Raw genomic sequence first — 18,480 nt, forward strand, 5'->3', positions numbered from 1 at the left:
AGTACAGACTGCTTCTAGATTTTTCAGAGCCTCCATCTCTATTTTCTATATTTATCTTTGCCCAAACCCGATTCAACTTCATTTCCTTTTTGAAGTAACTTCTCTTTCCAAAGCATTCACCTTGGTTTTCAGAGAACAATTCTCTTTTCTCATTACGGTTTATCTGTATATGATTAAGTTATATAATTACAATACCAGTTTGACTGGCATCAACAGGTCTAAAAATATCACAGCTGACCTTTGGTCAGCACAGTGACTCATGTGCTGTACAGGAGCAGAGAGTGAGCAACGAAGGGTCAGCCTGCCAGCTGCCCTCGTTCATCTGAGAAGTCCATGAAGACCCCTTGCACTGAACGTGAAGTGCGCCATGAAAGACGAGTAACATTTCTGCCAGAGGAAACACAGGGGATGTGAGAAAGTTCGAGGTTGCTAAGCCCGGGTGTATAGAGAACGCAGCCAGGAGTCAATACTACACACACAAAAAGTATGACTCAGCAATAAAAATGAATGAGTGCCTGCCATTGCAACAACATGGATGGGCCCGGAGGGTATAATGCCAAGTGAAGTAAGTCAGAGAAAGAGAAAAACCATGTGATTTCACAATCATATGTGCAATTTAAGAAACAAAACAAGCGAACAAGGGAAAAAAGAGACAGACAAAAAACCAGACTCTTAAAAACAGGGAATAAACTGGTGGTTGCCAGAGGGGAGGCTGGTAGCGGGAGGGGTGGAAGAGATAAAGGGGACCAAGAGTACACTTATCGTGGTGAGCACTAAGAAATGTACACAATCGCTGAATCGATATATTGTACAACTGGAACTAATACAACACTGTATTGTTAATTATACTTGAACAAAAAAGGAAGAAGAATCAATACCAAACTCATGTACCTAAAAAAACTACATACAGTCAGATCACAAAGAATTAAATGACAAGAGTTAACTGATGGACTGACCTCAAGGATGCCAGCAGAAGTGGAGGTGAGGTCCTCAGAGAACACTGTGAGTTAAAAGTACCAAACCAACAAAGTGGAGGCGGGGGGGGGGAAAGGAAGTCTGAAATCGAAGTCACATAGGGGCGGTAAGAACCACAACAGAAGAAAGCAAAGAAGTAAAGGTCCTCGAGAGTCCTAACCCAGCCTAACATCATGTGCACTGAACAAACATGCATTATCAAGTAATTACATACTTGATATAATTACAATTCCTTGATAATTCATAGCTTTCTATTTCGGCAACCATCTAAAACGACGACAATAGCAAGATTCATTCAGAAGTACCAGTAAGAGAATCGAAACGAAAACACTACTGACTTCTTAGTTCTCGGCAAATCCAACGGTAAGCTGATCTAAGAATAATCACATCCAGGAAGAGTTTCATCTGACCATAAAGATTAAGATAACCCCAATAAACCAATAGGTCAACTTGATGTAACGGGGAGGCAACAGAGAAAATACTTTGGGTGACGAATCTGAAATCTTAACAGGTAAAATGCTGGGTAGAAACATATATTACAAGATCAAAGAGACATAAACTTATGGCCACACTTTAGTGAGCCAAAGGTTGGTGTTTATATTTCTGTCTTATTTAAAATTTTCTCTTAAAATCTCTCAAAACGATCAAAAAATAAAATACATTTGACCCTTCAACACCACGGGTTTGAGCTACGTGGGTCCACTTATATACAGATTTTTTTTGATAAATACAGTCCAGTACTACAAATGTATTTTCTCTTCCTTATGATTTTTTAAATTATTTTTAGTTTTAAAAATGTTTATTTATTTTTGAGAGACAGCGTATGTGTGAGCGAGCAGGGAAGGGGCAGAGAGAGAGGGGGACAGAGGATCTGAAGCGGGCTGTTCAGATGTTCAACTGACTGAGCTACCCAGATGCCCCTTTCCTTATGATTTTAAGAGCACTTTCTCTCCTGTGGCTTGTTTTGTTTGAATAATACAGTATAGAATACACATAACATACAAAATATGCTTTAATCAGCTGTTTATGTTATTGGTAAGGCTTCTGTCAACAGAAGGCTATTAGTAGTTAAGTTTCTGGGGGGAATCAAAAGTTGTATGTGGACTCTTACGCTGGGGATCAGTGCCCCCAACCCTGCGTTGTTCAAGAATAAATGGTAAACACCAGAATAACGTCTGTTCCTCTGAAGGCAATCTAACCTGCTATCAAGCCTCCATACTATGCTCCTGACACATCTGGACAGCTGTCTTCCTTTCATTTTTCTCTTCTAGGAAGCTGGCACATTGTCCCCCCTCCCCTGAAGATACCTGCTTCTATAACTGGATCCTCTGGGCATGTAACTGGGCCTAACTGTTCTTTTCTATCAATATAAGTTAACTGAGACCTTCCCCATCTCATCTCCATCTCACTCCCTAGAGGTAATAATGAGTATCTTGGGGCGCCTGGGTGGCTCAGTCCACTTGAGTGTCCAACTTCGGCTCAGGCCATGAGTTCGAGTGCCACATTGGGCTTGCTGCTGTCAGCCTGTCAGTGCACAGCTTGCTTCGGATCCTCTGTCCCCCTCTCTCTACCCCTCCCCCACTTGCATCCTCCCATAAATAAAGTAACAAAATAAAATAAAATAAATAAAAACTAATGAGTGTCCTGATCAGGATGGGGACCTACAAGTTTGCGGCTCGTAAGGCTCCCCCAGAAGCTTTTCCGTGACCCAGTTTTTGTTTTTTTTTTTTAATTTTTTTTTTTTCAACGTTTATTTATTTTTGGGACAGAGAGAGACAGAGCATGAACGGGCGAGGGGCAGAGAGAGAGGGAGACACAGAATCGGAAACAGGCTCCAGGCTCTGAGCCATCAGCCCAGAGCCCGACGCGGGGCTCGAACTCACGGACCGCGAGATCGTGACCTGGCTGAAGTCGGAAGCTTAACCGACTGCGCCACCCAGGCGCCCCTCCGTGACCCAGTTTAATAGATGAAACAGGAAGAACAAATCTGGTGCATGCTGAGGACTCAACAGTGCTTAGGTAAAGCCCGGGGACTCCAAGAAAGCGTGACTCTCCTGTTCTGAAGAGCCGGAGTCAGAGGTCCTGGGCCAACAAAGGCCTGGCCAGCAGTTGCACTGTGAAGATGCACAGAAAGGGGAAAATGACACCGGGAGGCATCAGAGGAGAGTTTAATGACTGTCGAACCTGCTGGGACTCCCTGAAGGAAAAGAAAGCCTTTCTCAAACTGGAACAAGGGCTTGCACTGCCGCCGATGCTGCTGAGATCTAATCCTAACCCTGATTACCTTCTACCATTCTTTACGCTGATCCTGTTAAGTTCTGTAAAAATCAGAGACATTCTTCCAGAATTGGAGGTGAATACCCACAGCCAGGGGCAAGCAAGCTCAAGAAAGGCTAAGACAATCCCCCTCTTCTGAGACAGAGTACTGCGGCCTGTAGGCACTTCTACTGAGGTCCTTCATGTGGTGCACTGTCGTATGTTTTACTTGTCCGACCGTGATTTTCCTTGAGGACAGATCTATGTCACACTCACCTCTGGGTCTCCAGTGCCAAGCACAGTGCTTGGTAACAGCTCAACCTTCCTAAGGCCAGCTGAATGGATGAGAGCAGCTCGTCTAGTTCAAAAGCTCTGATTCCGAGGACACACACACAGGCCTGGCTTCCCATCCTGGCACCAAGAAACTAGTGCTACTGCCCAGGACACAGAGTTAACCTCTACGGATAAGGGTGGGTTACAATAAACTTGCTAGTTTCGTGTCAGGATTGGGAGTCGAAGAGGGAACATAAAAGTGTCACTTCAAGGACAGAGATGCTCCTTAGGACACAGCTCTGGAATTGTTGGGGAGGGAGGCAAATCGGTTTCGACAACCCTATCCAAGGACAGAGGATTCCAGGATCTTCAAGAGTACTAGTCTTGGTTATGTTTCTCACTGAGGTTAATAAAGTTCTGAATCCAAGCCCAGGTCAACGGAGACTATCGCTAAAACCAAACTGATCTGGAGCCTGAAGATAACAAACAAGACATTACTTTTTCCTCTAGTAAAAACACACAGTCGCTAGACCTTAAACTGGCCGTATTCCATAAATTTAAGTATGAAACTTACGATTATTTTTCTTTTTTTTTTTTTTTTACGATTATTTTTCTATAGATAAAATAAGTAAGGTTCTCATGCTAGCAGCCCACAGCTAAAGCTGACTTTAATCCATAATGCTACCGGGGTGCCTGGGTGGCTCAGTCGGTTAAGCGTCCGACTTCAGCTCAGGTCACGATCTCATGGTTCGTAGGTTCGAGCCCCGCATCAGGCTCTGTGCTGACAGCTCAGAGCCTGGAGCCTGCTTTGGAATGTGTATCTCCCTCTCTCTGCCCCTCCCCTACTCACGCTCTCTGTCTCTCTCAAAAATAAATAAACATTAAAAAAAAAACTTTAAAAAAAATCCATAATGGTACCTAGAATGTGGTACCACTGAGCACCCCTGCATCTGTATCTACCATGAATAATATTGCTGCTTCTTTTTTTTAATATACTACTCTTCTTTTTTTTTTTCTTTAAGTTTATTTATCTATTTCAAGAGAGAGAAAGAGAGCCAGCACAAGCGGGAGAGGGCAGAGAAAGAGGGAGAGAGAGAATCCCAAGCAGGCTCTGTGGCACCATCAGCACCGAGCCCGACGCGGGGCTCGAATCCATGAGCCGCGAGATCATGACCTGAGCCAAAACCGAGAGTTGGACACTCAACAGACTGAGCCACCCAGGTACCCCAATACTGCTTCTTTAGTAAAATTCAGTTCCATCTTGGGATGGCAGGAACCTATCCAGCAGAACTCCTCGGGCAGACGGTAGGTAAAGATCTTCTGAGACACTAGTGGCACATGAAGGTACACCACACTCCAAGCTGATCACATCCATAGAAGCCTCTAGACTAGATCAATCCCTCCCAGATTTTTGCACTGGACGACAAAAGCCTGTTGGATCACAAAAGGCAAGGGATCCATCCCCACTACCTTTCCGTATTTTCTTATCTTTCTAAAAACAAGTGTTACCACAGAAGACAGTCAAACACTAATTAAATACAAAATAACACAGTCACGGTGCTTGTACTGGTACAGGAGGATACCAATATTGCAACACTCAAGTTTTAAGAAAGAATCACTGATAAGATACACACTTTACTATATTGAAAGCTAAGTGCTGGGGTGCCTGGCTGGCTCAGTCAAAAGAGCATGTGGGGGGCGCCTGGGTGGCGCAGTCGGTTAAGCGTCCGACTTCAGCCAGGTCACGATCTCGCGGTCCGTGAGTTCGAGCCCCGCGTCGGGCTCTGGGCTGATGGCTCAGAGCCTGGAGCCTGTTTCCGATTCTGTGTCTCCCTCTCTCTCTGCCCCTCGCCCGTTCATGCTCTGTCTCTCTCTGTCCCAAAAATAAATAAACGTTGGAAAAAAAAAAAAAAAGAGCATGTGGCTCTTGATCTCGAGGTCGCGAGTTTGAGCCCCACATTGAGTGCAGAGATTACTTTAAAAAAAAAAAGACAAGAAAAGGAAAAAGAAAAAAGCTAAGTGCTGATAACTTTTTCAACCTCTTCTTGGCTTGGCTGGTTTCCTTAATTGCTAGGAAAGACCTCCAGAGGGAAGGGAGGGAAGAAATTCTTGGTAGGATGAGGTCTGCGTTACCTCATCGCCCATGCTGGAGGGTAGTGGCTCTTGACAGGCCAAAGGAAGGAGACTCTAAGTGGACTCAGCACTGACAGGGGGAAAGGATCATCCTGGCCGAGAGCCAGTCTCTAGTTCTCACATGGCCAATTTTAGAAAGGAATGTGAAGGGGAAGAGCATATAAAAACACCTCCCAGAAACCTGGTACACATGCCTTCTTCTCCCTTATCCCTACTTTCATTCCAAAGTCCAATGTTCTATCAGTGTTTTGAGACCTGCCAGGAGTGCCTGTCCTCATCTCCGTGGTTTGCCTTTCACCTTCCCTGCCTACGAACGAACCCATGGTAATCAGACTCAACAACTGTCAGGTGAGTACCTGTGTAGGTGTACCTGGAATGAATACTACGGACCACACAGAGTACCGGGCAGACCTGGATCCATCGGGAAGCTGGCTTTCCGGTGAGAGAGACAAAACAATGCAAGAAATAGTCAAACATTAAATCACCATTAAACTATTTTAATGGAAACCTTCACAAGTACAGAAGATCTGAACAGACATTTTCCCAAAGACATACAAATGGCCAACACACACACAAAAAGATGCTCAGGGAATTGCAAATCAAAACCACAATGGGATATCATGTCACACCTGTCAGAACGGCAAGAATCAAAAAGACAAGAACGAACGAGTGCTGATGAGGATGTGGGCAGAAATGAACCCTTGTGCCCTGTTGGTGGGAATGCAAATGGGAATGCAGCCACTATGGAAAACTGTATGGAGGTTCCTCAAAAAATTAAAAACAAAACTACGACCCAGTAATTCCACTTCTGGATATTTACTGGAAGAAAATGAAAACATGAACTCAAAAAGATATATGTGCTCTCTGTTCACTGCAACATTATTTACAATAGCCAAGACATGGAAACAATGTGTCCATCAATGTATGAATGGATAAAGAAATGTGGAATATAGATACACAGTGGAGTATTACTCAACAGCACAGAAGGAAATCTTGGCATTTGTAAAAACATGGATGGATCCTGAGGGCCTTATACTAAATGAAATAAGTCAGAAAGACAAAGACAAGTGCTATATGATCTCTCTTATACATGGAAGCACCAAACAAACAAACAAACAAACAAACAAACTCATAAATAGAACAGAGAGTGTTTGTCAGAGGCAGGGGGAGGGGGGATGACGGAGTAGGGGGTGGGAGAAATGTGTGACAGGGGGTCAAGAAAGTAAAAAAATAAAAAGAGAGCAATACAACACACGCATAAACTGGTATGCCAGAAACAGAAATGGAGAAAATATACTCAACGATTAATAGAAAACACATGTAACTTGATTTTACATGGTGAAAAGATACTGAACAGATCAGATGATTTCCCAGAAAAACTGACTCAGAATGAGTAACACAAGACTAGGAGCTCTAGGTTTTATATTGTTTCCAGGGATGAGAAAACTAACTTCCAAATTTGGAATTTGTAGATTAATGTATCTGGCTAGAATAAAAAGATAAGGGCAAGGCAAAAAACAAAAAAAAGCAACATGTGGTTCATGATGTATGCTTGTGTGTACGTATGTGCTCGTGTATAAATGTGCTCGTGAGATAAATGACAGCCATCATACAAGGGATAGTACGGAGGAATGAGGATTATTTTGTTATTCCAAAGTATTTGCACTGCCAAAGAAATTATGATGTAGAGGAATATTACGTTACAAAAATGCTGACGCCGTATGAGGTTAAAAATAAACTGGCTGCAGAACGGTAAGAAGAGGAAAAAGTGTGTACTACTCACTTCTATGATTGCTAAAACAGAACATCGTGAACATAATTTAGCTTTTTCTGTGCTGCTTGTTAACAGCCATATTGAATGCACTATGACGCTGAGATGCCCTTGGGGACAGGGTTGTCTGGTCCCAAGCAGCTCCGCTAAAGTAAAAGAAAGCAGGCAGGGACACGTGGGTGGCTCAGTCAGTTGAGTGACCAACTCTTGATTTTGGCTCAGATCATGACTCCAGAGTTGTGGGATCTAGCCCTACGTCAAGCTCCATACTGAGCGGGGAACCTGCTTAGGATTCTCTCTCTCTTCCTCTGCCCCCGCCCCTGCTCACATGCTCTCTCTTAAAAAAACAAAGAAAAGAAGAAAGCAGAGGCACCTGGGTGGCTCAGTTGGTTGAGTGTCCGACTTCTGCTCAAGTCATGATCTCACAGTTCCGTTTGTGAGTTCAAACCCCGAGTTGGGCTCTGTGCTGACAGCTCAGAGCCTGGAGCCTACTTAGGGTTCCGTGTCTCCCTCTCTCTCTCTCTGCCCCTCTCTGGTTCCTGCTCTGTCTCTCTCTCTCTCAAAAATAAACAAACATAAAAAAAAAAAAAAGAAAGCAGGCAAAGAAACAACCTGCTTTGTAAAGTTGTTTTTCTCTTTTCCTTGCTATTAGTGTCTCCTGAACTACTTTTATGACCTTCCTTAAACTTCAGACCAAGGCAGGACATTTGCACGATTTTCTCCAGATGTCGTGTCATGTAACCCCACAAACCTCAATCTCCTGCCCTTGATTTTCTTTCTTTTTTACACTCACATGACCATACATTCTTTCCATGAAAAATGAATGAATCTAGTGGAATCTCATCTTACAGAAGTTTAAGTTCTAAAGTCACCAGAAGAGACGGGAAATATACATAGCCCCAAGTTCCTATACAGTCCTCCTCTGCCAATGGAGCTGCTTTTTTTTTTTTTTTTTTAAACCAGTTAGCACGGTTAGCACTAGCTGAAGTGGCTGGCTTGTTTAGGAACCACAGGACGGAAACTCTGTAATGTATCTTTAAGCATTAAATCACTCCGAGCACCATAAGATGGTGAGAGGCACATGACAGATACATAGGAACAGAGGCAAAGAGCCGATTCAAGTCTCCCAACTCACACTCATGCCAGCCATAAACAGACGGAGTCGAATTGTGGGTGGAATCATTCTGTACTTAGAATCTTTAGGGGCGCCTGGGTGGCTCAGTCAGGTGAGCGTCTGACTCTTGATTTGGCTCAGGTCACGATCCCAGGGTTGTGGGATGGAGTCCCATATTGGGCTCTGTGCTGAGCACGGAGCCTGCTTAAGAGTCTCTCTCTCCCTCTGACCCTCTCCCCCATTTGTTCTCTCTTAAAAAAATAACAACAAAAATAAAAAATAAAAATAAAAAAGAATTTTCATCCTCTTTTTCGCATATGGTTAGAGTTGAATCCATATAAGCTAAATATGTGTGTGTGAGCCCACCGTATCCACTATATATAAGATGCTGCTTTAGGTTCAAGGCAGCCACTCATTTTCACCAGAAGAATGTGACCTGTGACAACATCTGTTTTCAAATATGCTTAACATCACAGAATGGTAAGAGCTGGAAGAAGGAAATGAAGATAAGATGTGAACCCTGTCCTCAAAGGGCTTAGAATCCAATAAGGAAGATAAACATGTACAAAATTAACTATTGATTAAAGGAAGACTGTGAAAGTACTATGACCCAAGTACAAAATGCTGTGGCAGTTTGGAGGAGGTTGGGTCTTGAACCAGTAAACGGAGGAGAAGGCATCTGGGCAGAGGGAATGCGGCACAAAGCCAACAACTCACGAACCACCCTCCAAGCCCTGCCGACAGCTCTTGAAGAAAAGGATTCTGCGCGCGCTGGCTGCATGTTGCACACTCTTTGCAGCAAAGCAGACTCGTGGCATGTTATTCCTTCTTCCCCTTTTTTTAATTTCCAAAGAATTCCTATTATGAGTCAGAGTGCTCTGTGACATAGATTTTAAAAAGATGTCCCAGTAGGACTTTTTCTTACTCGTCTGTTTCACTCTCCTTCATTTCCTGTCTATTTCCCGTGTTCTGCAAATACTGGTCCCATATGCGAAGCACGGTACTGGGTAAAGAAAACGGTCCGGGCCTTGTCCGCTTGAATTTTATCCTCTCTCTGACTGGTTATCTGCTAACAAAACATGACCCAGATACATCTCTTTCCACACTGAGGGCACTAGCTCAGAAGAGGACACTGAGGACAGTGTGGGGGGAGTGTGTGCTCTGCAGTCAGCAAATCCAGGGTCCGAATTCTGTCTCTGCTTACTAGGATCGTGCGACCTTAGAGAAACAGAGCTTTTCTACCTCTAAACTCAGTTTTTTCATCTGCAAAATGGGGAGAACTAGAGTTCTCACTTGACAGGCCTACTCTAAAGACAAAATAAGGTAACGCAGGAAATGAGACGTTATATTTAAAGCACCTGGCTACTGTGTGCCTGAAATGTAAGTAAGCACTTGATGAATACTAGTTAATGGAGTAATTATAATCACAGTCACCTTGTCCAACCTCCTTCCTGATGCAAGAATTTATTCTTCAGCTCTTGAGACAGAACAGACCCTTCACCTAAGTGGAGAGAGAGCTCGCTGCTGCTCTTAAGCTGCCCAGTCTACTGTGGAGCAGAAGGAACCGTCAGAACCTTCTTAGTTTTTTTGAGCTGCAGTGTGCTTGGAACCATTTCCATCACCTGGTCCTGCCTGTGCCCACTGAAGGAACAAAGAAAAAAATCCCTGCCCTCTACCTGGGATTCTATCACTCTTCCTGATCTGACCAATTGGCAGGCAGTCAGGTAAGGGAAGCACAATTTATCTGACCATCAAGAAAAAAAAAATCCCAATGCCCTGCTTGGATCCACAAACCTGTTTCCAAGGAGATGAGGTACATCTGCAAGTTCCCGTCCCTTCTACAGCACTGGTCGTGAGAGGGCCATGGACCCTGCTCCACCCTCTCCGGCTCTTTACATGCTGGCTCAAAAACTGATGAAGCCATAATACCCCATAAGTAAATAGCTCAGTATTGCTTCAGCACAAAGTTCAAGGCAGAATATGGCAAGAGGTGAGGCTAGCAACGCAGGGTGGGACAGATGTCAGAGGTCCTTGTAAACAACACGAAGGGGCCTCGGCGCCAGCCATTTGGCAGTGGTCCCCAGCTCCTTCTACACTCCCGAGAATTCATTTGTATGACACGCTCCCTCAATCACGCATTTTAGCATTCATGCGGGCTCTGAGGACAGCAGGGGAGTGAGGCGTGTCGTCCTTTTCTTTAAGAATCACTGCTGTGTAGGATATAGAGCCACTGAATAATTCAAACAAGGGAAGCGAACAGTCAAAACACATTTTTAATGTCATTAGGGAGGTGTGTAAAGGATGGATTTAAGGGAGTAATGCTGGAGGCAGAGAGAACAGTGGGGAAAAAGTAAAATAAAGACAAGGTCACCATGTATTGAGCTAGGCAATTACTAACTCCAGTCCTCAAAATAACCACGAATGGCGGACGTTACTTTACTTCATCAAGGCCAAGACTCCACTGATTATAAAACATATCGTTATTTTATGTACCACTAGAAGAGAAAAATGTTGCCAATTAAACTATGAAATGCCAGTGATGTAAGACAACTCTTGACCTGAGATGTTAAAATCACAAATATTACCCCAAATGGGAGTCTAAGAATCAATGAAATATGGGATCACCCCCATATTTTTATAACTGAAGACAGTGAGGCACAAGAGTCTTGGAGACTTGGAAGAGTCTTCAAGAGGGTGGCCTAAGCCACACAACTGGAATCCAGAAGTCTACAAAGCCACTTTAGGCAGAACCGCACTCAAGGAACACAAGGCTTCTCGTGCGCCCATGAAAAGGTTACCCATCTGCCAAGGGAGCAACGGCAAAGTTGAGTGAGTCTCACTTTGAAACTCGCGAGCATGGGGCGCCTGGGTGGCGCAGTCGGTTAAGCGTCCGACTTCAGCCAGGTCACGATCTCGCGGTCCGTGAGTTCGAGCCTCACGTCGGGCTCTGGGCTGATGGCTCGGAGCCTGGAGCCTGTTTCCGATTCTGTGTCTCCCTCTCTCTCTGCCCCTCCCCCGTTCATGCTCTGTCTCTCTCTGTCCCAAAAATAAACGTTGAAAAAAAAAAAATTTAAAAAAAAAAAAAAAAAAAAAAAGAAACTCGCGAGCATGCACAGGTCATACACCTTAAAAGTCAAGGTCTAATTAAAATCTCATTTATAAGAAGAGGTCTCTATGTGTGCTAATAATCAGATAGTACATCTGAAAAGTACTTTGGAAATTTTTAAAAAACCACACGTGCAGAATTAGGATACACATTTATTACATGTCAACCAATCAGCTATATTTGAGGGCCCTGTGCTGCTCAGAAAACCAACAAAACATTACAAACTGACACTATTCCAACAGTTTTCAATATAGTGGAAACAATTAGGACTAAAAACTTTAGAGCAAGAGCAAGACAAATAACTTGGAGAACCACAACACTGGAGTTCAGAGAAAATTTCACCGAATGTAAGACTTGGGCTGGGCCTGGAGGTCTGGGAACCTTGACAGGGGGACGGGGGCGGGGGTGCTGGGGGTGAAGGGGAGTGGTGTGGGCCCAGGCACAGTATGTCTGGAGGATGCATCTGATGGGCCTGTGGGGTTGGTATCCCAAAGCAGAGAAAGCCTAAGGGCCATGAAGGTCCACGATCCAGAGATCTTTGGAAGCAAAAGGGAAGAATGTTGACTAAAGGGCAAATGGGAGAAATGTTTTCTATGGAAGACGGGACCAGTGAGGGAGGCTGGGAAAAGGCAAGATACAGCTGCTGTAGCCGCCTAGCGCTGATATGTTAGTTACCTGGATTCAGGGGAGGGGAGGGGAGGGGAGGGGCGGGGAAGGGAGGGGAGGGAAGGGAGAAGCAGACCTGAAGAAAATACTCGAAGAGCTGACACCAGCTGGTGAACCCTTAGGGCTCAAAGGTAAAGCCCACATCCCTGAGACTGCAGGCCTTGAAGAAAGTCGATGTCGATGGCAGGCTGGGGAAGTTGAGAAGACATCAGGTGCAGAGGTTAGCGAATGAAGGGCAGGTGGGAAAGGGGTGGACCCAAGGGAGAAAATGAATGGACTGGCGTGGTGGCAGGTCACCCAGGTGAAGTGGGGTCACACATTCCAGGAAACAGCCTTGAGCTAGGTCAGAATGAAACGCAGATGTGTCGCCCACCTAGATCAGAGCATACGTGTGCTCAAGGGGGCGCGCATACAGGAAAAGGCAGCAGGGTGCCCGGGGCTGAGATGTGGGGGGTAGACCCATCATTCTCACTCAGTAGGCAGGAAAAGCAACAGCAGTCTTAAGGCCCAAGGGGTCAGGCCCAGTCGGCAGAGAACCTTCCAGAGGCTTCCATAACCAGCATTACACATGATATGTACAGGGCGAATTCAGGTATGTGGATTCTGAAAATCTAAATGGCCGCACTTGTGTCATGACTGGGCCAACAAAAGGCAAGTGCTCAGCTCCTGGCTTTGACAGGATGATGTTCTTCAGTGGTCTCGGTACTTAAACCAGCGGGGGTGGGCCCAAGCATGCCTCTGCCATAGCTGCTGAAAACGTCTCAAGATACCAGGGTACAGACCTGGCTGACGTCACAAACAGGTTCAACATTTGTTCTCCACAGAATGCGAACCTTAACTCTGGAGCTCATAAACAGGTAAGGCCACAAAGATTTCACAACGACTGAGAATTAAATGTATTGTTTTTCCCAAGCTCACAGACCCATCTGCTTTCAGACTCATAAATGTACCCTAAGGCACACTCTGGGCCATTACCCTAACTCTGCACACCACTCCCTTGGCCCTCCCCACGTGTGCTCTGGCCATTAATCATAGTTCCCAGGTTAGAGTGAAGGGGCTAATTTGCAGACCATCTATCAATTTATCTGGCTTTAAGCTCAGACTTTGCCTTAGAACAGCAGAGAGCACTTAATGTTTACCGTGCTAGGCAATAAAGCTGTGTAGAGAGAGAACTGCTTGTACCCTTCGGTGCAGTGGGCCTAAAGACCCAGGATGACAGGCAGGCAATGTATGTACATGGTATGTAACATTTCTTTTCTTGTTTATTATTATTATTTAAAAAAAAATTTTTTTTTTTAATGTTTTATTTGTTTTTGAGACAGAGAGAGACAGAGCATGAACAGGGGAGGGGCAGAGAGAGAGAGGGAGACACAGAATCCGAAGCAGGCTCCAGGCTCTGAGCTGTCAGCACAGAGCCCGACGCGGGGCTCAAACTCACGGACGGTGAGATCGTGACCTGAGCCAAAGTCGGACGCTCAACCGACTGAGCCACCCAGGCGCCCCTATTATTATTTTTTTTAAATTTCATTTAAATCGGTTAGTTAACATGTAGTGTAATAATGGTTTCAGGAACAGAATTTAGCGATTCATTACTTACATATAACATCCAGTGCTCATCCCAACAAGTGCCCTCCTTAATGTCCATCAACCATTTAGCCCATCCCCCCCACCCAGCACCCCTCCAGCAACCCTCAGTTTGTTCTCTGATTTAAGAATCTCTTATGGTTTGTCTACCTCCCTCTTTTTATTTTCTCCCCTTCCCCTATGTTCATCCGGTTTGTTTCTTAAATTCCACATATGAGTGAAATCACATATTCATCTTTTTCTGTATAACATTTCTCAAAAGTTAGTCCCTACACTTACCTAGTTCCCCTCCCCAGAGGCAGTAACTCTTACTAATTTCTTCTGTAACAGTGATCTATAAGGACCTATCTGAACCTCTTCCCCACCCCTATCTCAACTTCTATTACAGATGACCCTTCAATGATTTGGGACTTAGGGCACTGACCACCCTGCCCTGTACCCCTGCACAGTCGAAAATCTGCATGGAACTTTTGACTTTCCTCAAACTCAACTCCTACTGTTCACTGGAAGCTTCATCGATAACATAAATGGTCGAGTAAAACACATTTTGTATGTTACATGTACTCTATACTGTATTCTTATGAAAAGTAAGCTAGAAAAAGAAAGCATTAAGAAAATCGTAAGGAGAGATGCCTGGGTGGCTGGGTGAGCCTGGGTGGCTCAACTGGTTAAGCGTCCAACTCCCGACTTCAGCTCAGGTCATGATCTCACCTCATGATCTCATGGCTCATGAGATCAAGCCCTATGTCAGGCTCAGTGCTGATAGAGCAAAGCATGCAGGATTCTCTCTCTCCCTCTCTCTCTCTCTCTCTCTCTCTGCCCCTCCCCTACTTGCTACTTTCTCTCAAAATAAATAAATAAACTTAAAAAAAAAAGAAAAAGAAAATCATAAGGAAAATACATTTATAGTATGGTACTGTATTTATTAAAAAACAAAACACCTTGCATATAATTGGACTCACACAGTTCAAAACTGTGCTGTTTTTTTTTTTTTTTTTTTTTTTTTTCAACGTTTATTTTATTTTTGGGACAGAGAGAGACACAGCATGAACGGGGGAGGGGCAGAGAGAGAGGGAGACACAGAATCGGAAACAGGCTCCAGGCTCCGAGCCATCAGCCCAGAGCCTGACGCGGGGCTCGAACTCACGGACCGCGAGATCGTGACCTGGCTGAAGTCGGACGCTTAACCGACTGCGCCACCCAGGCGCCCCAAAACTGTGCTGTTTAAGGATCAACTGTACCTCCCACGTTCCACACTTCCATCCAGCCATATTGGCCTCCAGGTCTTTGTACTTGCTATCCTATCGACCTAGAATGTTCTTATCCAGAAAGCCACATCTTTCTCACTTCCCTTATTTCTTTCAGGTTTTTGCTCACATGCCATCTTATCAGAGATGCCTTCTTCCCTAACCACCCTACATAAAGTATCAAGCCATATCTCCCCAACCCTTAGCCAGCTTTATTTTCTTGCCTGCATTCATCATCATCTGATGTACACTTTGTTTCCCCTTACTAGGTACAAGGTTCGTGAAGACAGAACTTTTTTGTTTCCCAAGCACCTAGAAGAGTGGATGAATAAACGAATTCAAAAATAACTGAGTAGTCAGTCTGTGCCAAGTACTGTGTTACAACCAGATCCACAGTGGTCAACAAGAAAGTCTGATCCCTACCTTAATAATATTATTGGGTGTGCAAGTGGCAAACAAACAAAAGAATGAAATACTTACTATGTACAGGCCCTATTCCAAGCATTTTCCAGGTATTTAATGCTCACAACCACCATATGAGCTAGGTGCTTTCACGATTCCCTGTCCACATGTAAGTTCCTAAGGCACAAGTCATACAATTCCTATGTGGGAGAACCAGGATTCAAGCCCAACTACATAGGCCGTAGAGTCTGTGCTCTTAACCAGGTACATAAGCAAAAAAACAAACAAACAAAAAAACAAAAAACACCAAAAAAACCCTCCAAAAACCCACAACACACTGTGTTAAGGGCAGTGGCAAAAGTAGCTGAGGGGCACTGGGGGGCACAAGACCAATATACCTATTTCAGTCTATGGGTGGAGAAAGGAATGTCAGAAAGGTTTCAAAGACTAACTTCTTTGAAGAGTGAGTCAGAATTGTCAGTTTGGAGAGGCAGGGTTTTGGATACAAATGAGGTTCGGTTTCGGATACAACTGAGTTCAAACTGAAGTGTGTTTGGTTGGTAATTCAGAAATTACGAGCAGACAGATGACTGCGTGGGACTTCCTTTTTTTTCTTCTTTTAAAATGTATTTATTTTAAGAAAGAGAGTGCGAGCAGGGGAGGGGCAGAGAGGGAGTGAGAGAGTCAAGCAGGCTCCGCACTGTCAGCACAGAGCCCAACGGAGGGCTCGAACTCGCAAACCGTGAGATCATGACCTGAGCCGAAACCAAGAGCCAGACGCCTCATCGACTGAGTCACTCAGGCGCCCCGACTGTGTGAGACTTCCTAAGAAGAGAGCGTCTAAAAGAAGAGAGAGGGGGGGCTTAAACAAGAGGTAAGAAGCCCAAAAGGCCAGACGAATGGCCAGAAAGGTGGATAAAAGACCAGGTGAATGGATGCCACGGGAACGAGGAACAAAGAGTACTTTAAGAGTGAAGAGGTATGGAAACTGCTTGGGGAGAAGGGCACCGGGAAATGCTCACTGGACCCAGCACCAAAGAGGACAGGGCTCTCCACAGCCTGGGTGCCATTAATTCCTGTGAACTTTGCTCCCACCCTGCAGGGCGTTTGCACATGCACCAGGCAGGGGCCCCGCTGGCATGTGGTAGAGGGTAGTCAGGGATGCTAAATACCAGCAATTCAATGAAAAACTGCACTACCCAAAATGTCAATAATGCCTCCAATGGCAGACCCTCTCTAGCTCGAGATGAGTTTACGCATGGTTCCAAGTCCCCCCTAATGTTCACACGTTCCTCCCCATCCTTCACCTTACCTTCACTACCTACACTGCTCTGTCTCCTAGAAGTCTGGTTCTGGAAAACAGAAATGGACAAATTCTATAAATTTCTACCTATCTTATCTATCATATTATTCATGCTTTAAAATTCTCAAATTCTGAGATTCAGTGCAAAGACCGTGGGTTTTTAACGTTTCAGGCATTTCAGCCTGAGCCTCGGCTTGCTGATCTGTCATACGGGGCTATTACCACCTCCTTTAGGAAAGGTTACTGGGCGTGAGGTACCCACCACAGTGCCCGGCACTTGGCAGCTGCCAATCGACATTAATTTCCCTTCCCTTGATGGCTGCTCTCGACTTTATACAGCCTTCACTGCTCCTCTCCGCTAGCCTTGATTGTCTACCTCAAATTGCTGGTGTTTTCCCCCAATTATTTGACTCTGGGCCATCACACCTGTGCTACTCGCCCAGCCTCATTCATGTCATTACAAGTCAGCACAGGTCACAGGTCACTGCACTCACTGGGCTGTGTAACCTGTTCCCACACCGAGAACCCCGGACGATCAGCCTAAAGCACAGATGGGCTACCATCTATCCCGCCCACCTCCGTTTCAGAGCCGAGCCTCAGAAACAGCCATTTCTTCAAAGTCTCACTCTTCTTTCCCCACCTCTGATCACATATCATTAAATAAAAGAAGTTGCAATTTGGTACTATATTATTCTAGATCAATAATTTATATACACCTTAGTTTTAAGATGTACAATATGCAGATATACTATATATGTGTGACTAAATGCAGTGCCTGTGACCACTTCAATGACTAGGGCAAGATCAGAGCTCCCTTATATAATACCATGCCTACTGAGAAATTAGACTCAACTTATGGCATCTTTTCCAAAAATGTGGCTTACTCCAAGGCCAAGCAATGTTTGTATGTGACCCATCCTTCTAGCTGGGACTATGAGCTTCTTGAAGGTAGGGCTTTTGTCTTTTCCGTCTGTGTATCTCCATATCTAATACAGTGTCCTTCTTATTAATAAACATTTATTATTTGTCTGATAATCATTGGAGGGAAAAAAAGACCAAAAAAAATCTCAACAGACATTAGTACTTTTGGTCCCAGAGCCCAGGTAAGGAGAGATGATTTGTGGAAAGTCTCTGTAAGGAAGAATGTACCTGTCTCCCAGATAATGGAAACAATTTATTCTGTTAAGGAATTTTAACTTCTTAGTCACCTTGACTTCATGTGAGAAGTATGGGATATAAATGTCTGTCTTTCTTTTTCTTTCTTTCTTTCTTTCTTTCTTTCTTTCTTTCTTTCTTTCTTTCTTTCTTTCTCTCTCTCTCTCTCTCTCTCTCTCTCTCTCTTTCTTTCCTTTTCTTTTAAGAACGAGCAAGGGAGGGGCAGAGAGAGAGGAGTACAGAGGATCTGAAAAGGGCTCCATGCCAACAGCACAGAGTCCAATGTGGGGCTCAAACTCACAAACCGTGAGGTCATGACTTGAGCCGAAGTCAGTCACTTCACCGACTGAGCCACCCAGGTACCCCCAAATGTCATAAATTCTAGTAGAAACTGAAAGGCTGCTACACGAGAGGTCTTTTTCCAAGATTCAACCATGCTTCCTTCTTACGCAAGCATTCCTCTGTTTTTCTGACACTGAAATTTCTAAGTTCCTG

The 18,480-nt window shown here is 44.6% G+C and overlaps 1 protein-coding gene across 3 annotated transcripts in view; it reads right to left on the minus strand.

The window, feature by feature from the left end:
• Nucleotides 1–18,480, minus strand: part of AP3S2 (adaptor related protein complex 3 subunit sigma 2) — a 56,952-nt gene that overhangs the window by 8,193 nt on the left and 30,279 nt on the right. Inside the window, exon 5 of one of the 3 annotated variants that reach the window (XM_086711543.1) lies at nt 15,095–16,879. The exons of the other annotated variants lie outside the window; for them this stretch is intronic. Coding sequence (XP_086567669.1) covers nt 16,493–16,879 — 387 coding nt within the window. The 3' untranslated portion in view covers nt 15,095–16,492. Of the gene's footprint in view, nt 1–15,094; nt 16,880–18,480 lie in introns of those variants that run through there. 3 annotated transcript variants of the gene reach the window in all.

The sequence above is a fragment of the Puma concolor genome, chromosome B3, assembly GCF_028749965.1.
Source record: "Puma concolor isolate L17-30 chromosome B3, mPumCon1.1.hap2, whole genome shotgun sequence".
Classification (NCBI taxonomy): Eukaryota; Metazoa; Chordata; class Mammalia; order Carnivora; family Felidae; genus Puma; species Puma concolor.